At 34.7% G+C, this 12,777-nt stretch overlaps 1 protein-coding gene across 1 annotated transcript in view; it reads left to right on the top strand.

Moving 5' to 3' along the window:
• Positions 1-12,777, top strand: part of Cwf19l2 (CWF19 like cell cycle control factor 2) — a 55,572-nt gene that overhangs the window by 27,649 nt on the left and 15,146 nt on the right. Inside the window, exons 9-12 of the mRNA XM_051178556.1 lie at positions 634-724; positions 2,600-2,692; positions 5,274-5,387; positions 7,072-7,209. Of these exons, the coding sequence (XP_051034513.1) occupies positions 634-724; positions 2,600-2,692; positions 5,274-5,387; positions 7,072-7,209 (436 nt within the window). The remainder of the gene's footprint in view (positions 1-633; positions 725-2,599; positions 2,693-5,273; positions 5,388-7,071; positions 7,210-12,777) is intronic.

Here is a 12,777-nt window from a genome sequence, read left to right as displayed (position 1 = left end):
GACTACTCTGACTTCAGCAAGTAACTGAATGTAAACTCAGTTTACATTCTGAGTAATTATGAACAAGCTTTACAAAAGAGCACATAATTGTTGCTTTTATTGTTGAGTCTGGGTAAATATACCATACTAAGATTATAGTTCTAAGATGATCAAAATTTTATCAAATTTAATACAGAATTTCTTAAGATATAGAAAATTGTGCTTTTGTTTGTTTCCTTTTTAAAATGAGTATAGATTTTATTTATTGTATCTCTTTGTGAGGCCCAGACTAGCCTCAAATTCACCATACTCAAACTGGCTTGTAACTTTTGGCAGCTTCCAACTTTGGTCTACTGAGTGCTGGGGTTATAGATGTGCAACAGTTTACTGGCTGAGTATTTAAAAAATGAAAATGTTAATTTGTATATTACTTATCTTACAGTTAATAGTACTCTCAGTTATTATTGTAACTGTAATAGGGTATTTTTGGCTTTATAACAGAATCTTGAAATGTCATTTCACCATAGAATTCTGGACTTAATTCTTATGTGTGAGAATTATGATTGATGCTGAATGCTTCATTGAGGTCAGTTAAGATAATGCATGATTTTGATTTATGACATATGCTCTTCCTCTGTCTTGTCTCCTCTGCAGTTCAGAGACAGAATCTACCTGTATCTTGAGTGTTGATGAAAAGAACAAGTTGGGTGCCAAGATTATCAAGGCAGAGATGATGGGGAATATGGTAAGACCCCTATGTGCTGTTCACTTGGAGAAGAATGAAATGTTAACCTTCACAGATACTTTTAGAAGCTTTAGCCATTTAGATGTGGCATCCCTTGAAGATATTTACTGCTTGATAATTCCTTAAAAAAAAATCTTGATAATTTCTAGAAATAGTACTCTTGTGGTTTCTCTACTGGAGATATATATATTATCTATCCTTTGTTAGATTTCTGAAGTTTATAAAAAAAAAAAAAAGCATGCTATTTTATTTTTAAGCACTTTTGCACTTTATTCTTGCACTTCTAACATCTGGGATATAGTTGGAGGAGTTAAAGATGTCTTTGTTTCCTTTCCCGTTTAACTTAATAAGAATGCTTATTGAGTTTTTTTGTAAAGATTTAATTTTCATTGGTGTGTATGTGTTATGTATACTAGGATGCCATTGAGGCCAGAAAAAGATGTTGGTTCCTCTGGAGTTGTAAAGTTATAGGTGGTTGGGAGCCATCTGAAGTATGTGCTGGGTATTGAAGTTTGGTCCTTTGTAAGAGCAGCAAATGTTCTTAACCACTGAACTATTAGCAGCCCAGCAGTGCTTATTACTTTCTTAAAATGAACTTGAACCTAAAAACTTGGGACAAGTGGGATGGTTCAGTAGGTAAAGAAGTTTGTCACAAAGACTGACTTGCGTTAGATCTTTGCAACCCACATAGTAGAACCTATTATTGCAAGTTGTGCTCTGACCTCCACACTTAGACTGTGATACATTCAACAATAAATTTAAAATGTTTTAAAAAGAACCTAAGCCGGGCATTAGTGGCCAACACCTTTAATCCCAGCACTCGGGAGGCAAAGGCAGGCAGATCTCTGTGAGTTCCAGCCTCATCTACAGAGCTAATTCCAGGACAGGTTCCAAACCAATACAGAGAAACCCTGTCTTGAAAAAGTAAATAAATAAATAAATAAATTATGAGTTAAGATCAGTTTGCATAAAATAAATAGAGATAATTTGGTAGGTCCTACTCAGTCATCTGTTTATTTACCATATCTTCCAAAATAGTAAATTCATGGGTTTGTTTTAAATTCAAAAGTGGATGTTCTTTAAATATTGTGTTCTAGTGTACAACCAATGCTCGTTAAAGTACGAGAGGCAGGTAAGGAAGATCAGTTTCTAATTCTGTTGTAGACTGTGTGTATGGCCTCTGTTTCTTTGAACATGGTTTTGCTAATCACTGAAATACATCTCAACTTACAAATTAGTAATCATAATTAACAAATAATTATAATAACAAAGTGAAGTTTAATATTTGAAAGCACAGAGGAACAGTGAAAATAGTGGAATGGTTGCCTGAAACTTTAAATTACATTTAAAGAAGTGTTTTGTTTTTCACAGAAAAATATCAGATTAGCATGCTACTTTTTTGTCATATGAATAACATATCTCTTTATGATTTATTGCTTGTTTTATGTAAATCCCCAGAGTTCTTAGAATAATGAAATACAGTTTTTGTGTAAATTTCTCATAAAAAAATTATGAAAATAAATTTCTTTGTCTTCCTATGATAAATAACTAATGTTGTTATTGGACATTTGTAATACCTAAGAAATTGCAAAAGTATGATTCTTGATGCTATGTAGTTTTTCTACTTTCCTACCCCTTTCAAAGTATAGTTTCTTGAAGTTATTCACTTTAAATAATAAACACATGATCTCAGTACTTGAGAAATTTGTAACAAACTCATTCAGTTTAATTCATTAAAATTAATGTTGGTTAGTTGTGAACTTAGCTATTGTCTGTAGGCATTTTTGTTAAATTGTTTCTGTTTTATAGCTTTGAAGTATTGTGTACTGAGGAATTTAGAATCACAATTAACCTACATAATTTTTCCTTTTGAAGGAATTAGCTGAACAACTTAAAGCCCAACTTAAAGAGGCAAATAAATTTAAAGAAACCACAACACAGATATCAACAAAAAGATCTGGAGTAGAGGCAAGTAATAAGTTTGTTTGTATGCATATTATTACTTATTTTAATGTCATTATGCTACAACAGTGATATTGTAATTTTAGATGTAAATTTTACTAGCATTCCTAGATGAAAGCCTCGTCCTCTGGTCAGGAAATCATCTTTTATTCTAAATTCTGTGCTTGATGTCCTTAACTTCTTTCCCGACAGAAGAATGACTTGAGTTAGATGCTCATTTAGGATAAGGCAAATCACGTTGTATATGGTTTGTTCATTTACTTAGTATTGATTGAAATAGACAAAAATACTTACCTGTCTAGAACTTGCATTTGAGAGGGATGTAGGGACAATGGAAAGTTAGTGATGGTGTGTCTCAGAAGTTTATACATCCTATTCCAGAAGAGTGCGAAAGAATTTTAAATACCTGTTGGGTGACTGGAAATGAACTATTAGATTAGATTTGGAGGTGCAGTTTTTTGCTTTTTGGTTTTTTTGTTTTTTGTTGTTTGTTTGTTTGTTTGTTTGTTTGTTTTTTAGGCAAATACTGACCTTTCTTAGTATATAATTGATAATACTTTTTTGGGATGATAGTGTTTGCTTTCCCACAGCTATTTTAGATTTTTGTCCCAATTTTAGATTCCAGTGGGGAATGTTCATCCCCGTCTATATCACGAAGTGAACTTTATAACTTAATAAAAAGTGTTTTATTTTCTCCTCTTTTCTTTAAAATGAGAATTTATAGTTTCTGTCCACCATAAGGCTGTCTTATAGATAATGAATGAATTGGACTAAATCATTTTGAGATTTCTTTATAACAATAGCCATATAAAATGTATATAATGAAACATTCAGTTTCAGTGTTTGTAAAAAATCAGTGTTTGTAAAAAAATTTGCAGGGTGAACTGTGATTGTTCATTTGTAGCATTTGGAATTCCTAGGAAATGGAAAGCTTTTTTTTTTCTTTTTTGTTTATATAGTTATTATTTTTTTCTTATTTTACATATCAAACCCAATTACCTCTCCCTCTCTCCCTCTCATGCCACCCAACTCCCCTCCAATCCCATTTCCCCACCACTCCACAGGGATGGAGATGCCTTCCAGGAGGAATCATCTGTCAAGTCATTTGGAGTAGGGTCTAGGCTCTCCCTCCCGCCTCTAGGTTAAGGGAGTATCCCTCCATGGGGAATGAGCTCCCAAAGTCCTTTCTTGCACCAGGGATACATTCTGGTTCCACTGTCAGAGGTCCCTTAAACTGCCCAGGCCTTCTAACTGAGACCCATTTTCAGGAGGTCTGAGTCGGTACAAATCAGGTTTCCCAGCTATAAGTCTCAGGATCCATGAGCTCCTGCTTCTTCAGGTTAGCTGTCTCTGTGGGTTTCTCCAGCCTGGTCTTGACCCTTTTCTTATCACTCTGCAACTGGATTCCAGGAGTTCAACTCAGTTTTAGCTATGGCTGTCTGCTTCTGTTTTCATCAGTTACTAGGTAAGGGCTCTATGATGGCATATAAGTTAGGTATCAATCTCATTATTAGGAAAGGGCAATTAAGATAGCCTCTCCACTGTTGCTAAGATTGTTAGTTCGGGTCATCCTCGTAGGTCTCTGGACATTTTTCTAGATATTGAAGTGGGGCAGTGAGTGGAGAGGGAGTTAGGAGAAAGAGAAGGGGAGGAGAGGAGAACATGTGGGACCAGGAAGATTGAGTCAGAGGATGAATAAGTAGATGAGACAAAAAAAAAAAAAAAAAAAAAAAAGATACAATAATAGAGGGAGGCATTATTGGTTTGAAAAGAAAACTGACTCTAGAGAAATGTCCAGAGACCTACAAGGATGACCCCAATTAACAATCTGGGCAATAGTGGAGAGGCTACCTTAAATGCCCTTCCCTGATAATGAGATTGATAACTAACTTATATGCCATCCTAGAACCTTCATGTAGTAGCTGTTTGAAACAGAAGCAGACATCCACAGCTAATCACTAAACAAATGTTGCCCCAGGTTGCAGCAGGGATAGCATGCCCTAACTTGATGTCTGTAGGCAACATGGACCACAGACACTGACGTGGACCACTGTGGCAAACACCACCATCTTTTTTCTCTCTTTATCATCCTGTAGTAGGATGATACTTGGATGAAACTATTTACACTTGGGCCTATGACTTAGGCCTGGGTTCTTAGCCATTTGGGAGAAGGTGGGGATATAGCAAATTCAGAGACAGTGTGGATATGGAGTGAATTCAAGGCCACTTTGGACCATTTAGTAAGACAATATCTCAGAATCTTCTAAAAAGAGAGAGATAAGAGTGTTGAGATATAGTTCATTGTGGATGGTTAGTATTATGCATGAGATCTTAGGCTCAACCCCTGTTATGCCCAATTAAAAACAGTAAGAGAACTATTTGAAGGTTGCCTCAGTAGTTAAATTATTAAAATACTAAAATGAATTTTGGGTCTCTTCCCCTCTTTCTGTTATGGTTACTTTACAGTGAGTGATAAAGATCTAAAGATAGTCTTATCAAAAGTAGAATCTTTTCTGTAATTTGTTGTCGTTAACTCTGGACATTTAACATTTGAAATATTTCAAATATTAACTAACCCTTTTTGTAGCATGAAGATGAAGAAGTGATTCTTACTAGAACAGATGAGTATGGAAGAACGTGGCCTGTCAACATCCCCAGAGAGACCCTGGATGTGAAAGCAAAAAGAAGGAAGAGACAAAAAGTATGTGTGAAATATGCTTCCACTTACTAATTCAGAATTCTTTTTTTCTCTTTTGAGTTCCGTTTGCATTAAACTAGATTTTTTAAAAAATGAAAACATTGGAAAATAACAAATTTTCACTTTTATTCTTAGTTATATCTTTTTTTGCCTTTTACAAATGGCAAACTATTCAGCTGTGTCTTTTCAAGTGACAGAACACGGAAGGCTTACTGCAACTTTAATTTTAGTGTACATTTCTTTGACATTGTATTCACTTTCTTTTGCATATTTACCAGATTGAACGTAGAAAAGCTTGACCTCCTAAACCTGTTATCTTTGTCAACACCTAGTTTTAGGTCTGACAGTGGGGTGTTATGCACAGTAATGTCTTAATTCTATAGGGGCTATGAGCTTTTGAATGCCGTATTTTCTTTTCTGTCTTTTACCTCTGGTAATTAATTTTTATCACTTCCTTGAACATGGAAAGGTGACATAAACATTACCTTCATTTCCCGAACTTAGGTTTTTGTTTTACATGTGAACATCATGTAAATGATAACTGATTATACAAATAATTACTTGGGGATTTTCTGTGAAACATTGGTTGTTGGCCTGTTGAGTGACTATCCTGCTATAGATACTGATTAAGTCTTTCAATCAATAGAAATCAGATTGATATGCCAGTGTAATGGGCAAGCTGGAGAGATATGGAGAAAAATAAAGGTTTGAATATATAAAAAGGCAGACTGACTAGAAATCCATAAACATATTATCAGATACCATCGAAGCCCTTTTAAGTTGCATACAACTGAACAATGTAAACAAGGGATTAAAATCAGAGTTAGGTATCTTAAAGAAGTTAAATGGTGGGTTTTATTTAGACACTGAAATGAGTGGTTGGACTATGGACAAAATAAATAGTACTTTGTGATTTTCATGTTGATATGGAACCAACTGAGAGGAAAACCCTGGGCTGAATTATATGGTCTAAGATTACCAGCTTTGTTTTTGATAAAGCTGTTTATAGAACAAATTAGTGGTTAGAAATAAGTATTTTATCAGTCTGGCAACTAGAACCACATGTCAGATTGGTAGCCTGGAGACTGAGAATCCCAAATGACTGTCAGGTTTAACATCTGAGTTTACAGAGATGCTTTCTCATTTTGGTCTCATATAGTAGAGAGCAGAGACAGAACAGGTGCTCTCCTGTCTTTATAAGATACTGATCTTACTCACAGGGCTCCACCTTATTACCTGGTTACTTCTCCCAAGTTCTGACTCCTCGTAACATATGAGTGAGGAAATGGACACAAACAGTAGGCCCATAGTAGTTTACCTCTGTTTTTGTTTGTTTTGTTGGATTTTTTTCTTTTTCTTATGCTTATTTCCTGCTTGAATAACAATAGTCTTCCTTCCACCATGGTAAGGAATTTTAAGTGCATGGAGAGCAGAAGACAGGATAGAACAGTTGCAATCTTTCACCAAATTTGGCAATCAGCTAATGGGTTGCTTCTTCCTGGGAAGGAAGACAGGAGAGGGGAATAAGTATAACTCTCGTAGGCTTTCTTTCGGTGGGCTTTCTTTCACATGGAAGGGACAATTGTGACGTGTGGTGTTTTGCTGCTTTTTTTTTTTTAAACATTCCTAGGTTTATGGTACCATTGAAAACATCGGCAGATACTTCATTATGTTCACTTTACTATAGGTTTCAACTCATGAGGATAAAGAAAGAATCCGATACTTTCCTGATGATGATCATTTGAGTCTCAGTGATTTAGTCAAGAATGAGAAAATGAGAACAGATATTGATCAAAACAGACTTTTCATGAGAATGGCATCCAAGGTAAGATAGAGGCCCAATAAACTTTTGCATTTTGAGAAACCGATTCATCAGTCCAACAGTGGGTCTGATCATCTCTAATCTTCAAATATTTGATTAAATTGAACTTTATATGGTACATCAGAAAAATATTAAGGCAAAATTTGTGATTTTCCCCCAATATTTTAGTTGAAAAATTTTTTCATAAAACATATTTTGATGAACGTTCCCCTCCATCTTCTCCCAGATTTTCTCCACCTCCCCATCCCATCTAACTCCATGCCCTCTTTATTTCTCTCTAAAAAACAGACAAACTAAAATTAAATAAACAAAAAAAGAAGCAGGAGAAACATGTCTGCCCTCACTCATATACACGTACCCTCCATAGAAACACAAAGTCAAAAACTTTGATATACAAAGACCAGTGGAGTTAAAATATGTCCAAATAAAGCATGAAGAGACAAAAAGTCTCCAAAAATATCATTTGAGTTGGTTATGTGTTTGTCATCTACTACCAGGCATGGGCCATCCTTTAAGTGTGGTTTGTACACCCAGTGAAACTCAATTGGAGAAAACTAATTTTACCTTGCTATCAGTTGACACACTTTAAGATAGCTTCTGGGATAGGGTTGGGGGTTCATGTTCACTTTCCCTCTTAATGCTGGAACCCCATATGGTTTAGATCTGTTCAGACTCTCAATGCTAATACAGTCTCTGTGAGTTCATCTATGTGTCAGCCCTGTTGTGCCTGGAAGGCGCTGTTTCCTTGGTGCTTTGCATCTCTACTAGCTCTTACAATCTTTCTCTCTTCTCTTCTGCGTAGCTCCCTACGCCTTGAAGGCGGGAATTTGATGAAGATGTCACATTTAGAACTGAGTGGTCTGAGCTCTCTCAGAACACTCTCTAGTTTGGAGTCACTGTGGTAGTTCCTATGTGTTGTAGGAGGAAGCTTCTATGATGAGTGAGAAAATAGATCTGATTCCCTGTCTAGTGCTTTTTTTGTTATTTTTTAAGTGTAGATACAGGTTTGCTCAGTTTTGGGTTGGATAGGATTGTGCGACATTGCCTATGTAAACTTCAAATGTGTGAGTCTCTTGCTGTAGTACCCCCCACTGTCATGTTTGAGTTTAGTGGTTGGGAATGTATTGTTTCTTAACTTGCCAGCCTGTCCTATTATCTTTATTATATCTACTTAGGAGGAAGCTTCCTCCAGTACCCAATATTTCATTCACATCTCCCCATGTTTTTGTTGTTTCTTTTGATTTTTAGATTTTTTTTTTTCCTGTTTTTTGAAACAGAGTTTCTCTGTGTAGTCTTGACTGTCATGAAACTCTGTCTGTAGACCAGGCTGGCCTGAAACTCACAGAGAACCATCTCCCTCTGCCTCCTAAGTGCTGTGATTAAAGGCATGCACCACCACCACCTACCCCTCCACCTTGTATGTTTTTGTCTGTAAGTGACTTGGGTATTTCCTAATAAACCAGCTCCGATACTATTTATTTAAACTACACACAAGACTTGTGTACAACTAAAACACAATCAACCAGCATTGATCCTACAATTGCTGGTTGACTAAGCTATAGACTTGAATTTGTAGTAGTGTTCTTGTAGCATTTTGGTCCAAGTGTTGCTCTGTACTTGTTTCTTCTGTTAGTGGAGATGTTGGAGCTTCTCAGGGAGATGGAAACAGCGACAACCCTTTTTCTTGAAATGAGTTTTCACTCTTGGGGTGTGGAGTGAAGACTCATTTGTGTTTGATAGTGACAGTGAGAAAGTAGGCAACTTCTCATAAAACAACAGAGGTGGATACAGCAGTGGTTCCAATTTGTGGCAAAGTTGAGGAGATACAGGTTGCTATGGAACTGTTGGTTTAGCATGGTGACATCAGCATAGGAATAAATTTTTTTGTGCTTTTATTAGTCAAAATTAAATCTGGCAAAAATTTGGTGTAACACTATATGTGTAAAAGAGTAAGAAATGCAGCATTTATAATAAATACTATTTTTAATCTTTTTACTATTCAAACTTTATGAATTAAAAACTGAGTTACATTCTTAAAAATAGTATTATTTATAGTATTATTAGTATTAAATATTTTCATGAAGAAACTACAAAAACTCATTAGCCTGTGTTTCTTCTTGTTATTAGTTGAAAGGTGTTAATCCAGGACAGACACCAAACTTTTCTATAAAGAACCAAATAAATAGTTTTGGCTTTCTGTATTATATTCAGCTCTCTTGTGACAGCACAGAGGAAACGTATGCGGTATGAAAATAAATGTGTGGCTGCATTTCAGTTATTATTATTAATTATTATTTTGGTGAGAGGAGACATGGCTAGCCCTATGTGGCCTGTGAGTTTATTACTCCTGAATACTGGTTGTTTTATGATGGGCTTTGGTTGATATTTCCCTTATTTAGTAGTTTTTCTGAAAACAGGTCTTGGGCCTGGAGAGAAACAACCAGAAATCCTTGCATAGGTGGTAATGCCATCCTGTAAGAGTATTGCAGCAATCACACTAGCACTGCTGGCCATATGCCTTTTGTTTATGTAGCTGATTGGCTGATAGAAAAAGAAGTATTGGATACAGAACCATGAAAAGTGAGCTCAGTAATTGTGTGTGTATATGTAAATTGCTGTGAATACCAAATGAAGTCTTGTATAACCAATACTTGGATGGCCTAATCTTGTTCTTGATATACTTTTTACTTTTGTTGTTCTTATTTTATATCAATTCATCTAATTTTTACTGTCTCTTTCTTGATATATAGGTTATAGTCACTTCTTTTCAATTGTGTTTTATCATTACAACTTTACAAATATTGCCGTTGTAAACAAATATGAGCCTGGTTTTGTTTGCATCGGGGGTCATGATTATTGTTTCTAAAATATTATTTTTATATCTCTTAGTTTTATGTTTTGTTTTTCTGAAGATGTTCTATATAATTAGTTAATAGAGGGGATGGATATCAGAAAAAAACCCAGGGAAAGAATTATCTGCTTATTTTTCTATTTTATATAAACCATATGCCTACTATGGTCTCGTCTCTAATAGATATATTGTCTTCCTTTGAGATCATAGGACAGAACAGACCTCAACCACACTAACCTTATTTAACCTTTTATGTTTGCAAAAGGGAAAACAATCTCAACAAGCTAAATGGAATTTGCAAGGTTTGATAACTTTCCTAGTTCTTAAAATTCTTGAGTGGCAGACTGAAGTATCATAAACCAATTTCCTTTATTGAATGACTTTGTATGATTCATATTAAATAATTGTTGCTTGCTGCCTAGATTTAATTATCTTTGACTAGTTTGCATGTGCCATTTATTGGTATTTGATGATAAGTTGTATATGCTTTTCTCTTTCTTAAAATGCATTATATTTACTTCAGCATTCTTTAAAAATAAACTCTGAGGGCTAGAGAGAGATTTTGATACCCTTGTGCAAAGTCATTTGACCATGTTTACATGTATTTAGTTGACAATGTGTGTTTACTTGATTCTGTGCGTGTGTTTGTGTGTGTGTGTTTTCTGTGCATGTTTTTATTTGACCATGTATGTATATTTTAAATGTGTTTTAAATATTGGCCTCCATATTTGGCCCCATTTGTCTGCCTATCTTTGTTTCTGCCATTACTGTAGTGTTTTAACTCCTGTAGTTCATAACAAGTTTTAAAATCAACAAATATGCATTCTGCATGTCTACACTTTTGCTTTTCAGGATTACTTTAGCTATTTGGATTCATTGAGAATCCATGGGATTTTTAGGATGGTAATTTGTTGTTGGTTGGGTTTGGGATTGTTTGTTTTGACACAGTGTCAATGTGAGCCCAGTTTGGGAGTCATCAAGCTGTGAGTTCTTTTGCTTGTTATCAGACCAAGACAGATTTTGTTTTCCATTTTGATCTGCTTCTACCATAAATACCATTGACCTTATAGTAGGAAATTCCTTGTATCTGTATGGTACCTTAGGTAATGTTAACATGTTCTTTCCTTTTAAAAGTCTTCTTTCTTTTACTTTTTTTACTCACTGTAACACATTTTTTTTCTTGATATTTGCCATAGAGGTTCTCCAAGTTTTCAGATTTGTGGTGTACTGTTTTAGATTATTGCGTAGTTGTCTTCCTTTAACATTTTGTCTAAATGATGGAGTTTATTTTCCTGCCCATTTTCCTTCTTTATCTCCACTTCTCTAATACTACAGTGGCTTTTCTTTCTCTAAGTATAAAATATTTTCTACTACCTGTTAAAAGAATACTCAATAAAAATATTGTTTATTTATGCCAAGTATGACAGTATAATAGGCATAAAGTTGTAGAGGATGTATATATAACTGATAAGTTCAGAACATTTTCAAGCACATTCAAAGATAATATGAAGAAGTCCAGAAAATGATGTATAGGAGGAGGGGATCATAAATCCCATTCTCAGATAAGCAGAGCCATGTTACAGTTCTGTTGTAGAATCATTTTCACTTGCTAGTCTATACCAGAATCAGTTCAAACACTAGAAATAAATTAGAAAAGATTGGAAGCATCTGTATAACTTTTATATATAGCAAATAAATATCTCCTTTAATAATATATGAAGAGTGCACTATATTTAATAAGGGCATGATTTTATGTGTGGAAGCATGTACTGTGTTGTTTTAGTATACTATATATAAAACAAACTCCCACTAAATCTCTACTCCTTTTAGTAAAATAACTTCACACTGTTTGGTTCATTTATTGTAGAGGAAATTTTGTTTTCTTCTAACTCTTCTGTTTTGTAGAATGTATTTCCAGTATTTGATGATATACTTGAGACGTTGGGTTCTTAAGGGGAAGAATCTCATATATGTGCCAAACACCCTTTAGCTCAGTTGTCAGACAACTCAACTCAACTATCAGGACAAGAATATGAGGAGTTTGAGGGCAGCTTGAGCTACATAGTGAGACTCTTAGAAAATAACAAAAATGTGTTACATGTAGTCTTAAAACTTGGCAGTTATTCCAAAGATATTTCTCTTTACATTCTAGACTCCTTAAAAATGATTGAGATTTCTTTGTGGCCCAGAATGTTATCTGTCTTGGTGAACATTCTGCACATGTGGAAAAACATTCATTCTCTTGTCAAATGGAACCTCTGTCAGTGTTAATTAGGGCATATTGCGTCATAGCCTATTAAAGTCTCCTTTGTGTCTCTTGATTTTCTACTTATTCCAGCAATTATAAAGTGATATCTAAATCTCTGGATTGTGTATTATATTTGTTCTGTAGCACTGACCTTTTGCATTGTATATTTTGAAATTCTGTTATTGGGTACATAAATTTTAAGAATTTTGCATCTTGAAATGTTTCGTTTTTGTTGTTGTTGTTGTTTTGTTTTGTTTTTGTTTGTTTTTTTCCTTTTAGAGACTGGGTCTTACTGTGTACCCTTGCTGACTTGAAACTCACTGTGTTGACTCACAGAGACCTGCCTGCTTCTGATTTAAAGCCTTTGAATTAAAGCATGAGAACCAGCATTTTTATCTTTCATAATCTTTCATTAGAAATAGAGATGTTTACTTAAGTTGAGCTACTCTGTGATTAAATTATTTTTAAAATT

This window comes from Phodopus roborovskii, unplaced genomic scaffold, assembly GCF_943737965.1.
Source record: "Phodopus roborovskii unplaced genomic scaffold, PHOROB, whole genome shotgun sequence".
NCBI lineage: Eukaryota > Metazoa > Chordata > Mammalia > Rodentia > Cricetidae > Phodopus > Phodopus roborovskii.
Note: the sequence above shows the minus strand (reverse complement) of the source record. Positions and strands in the feature narration are given on the sequence as shown.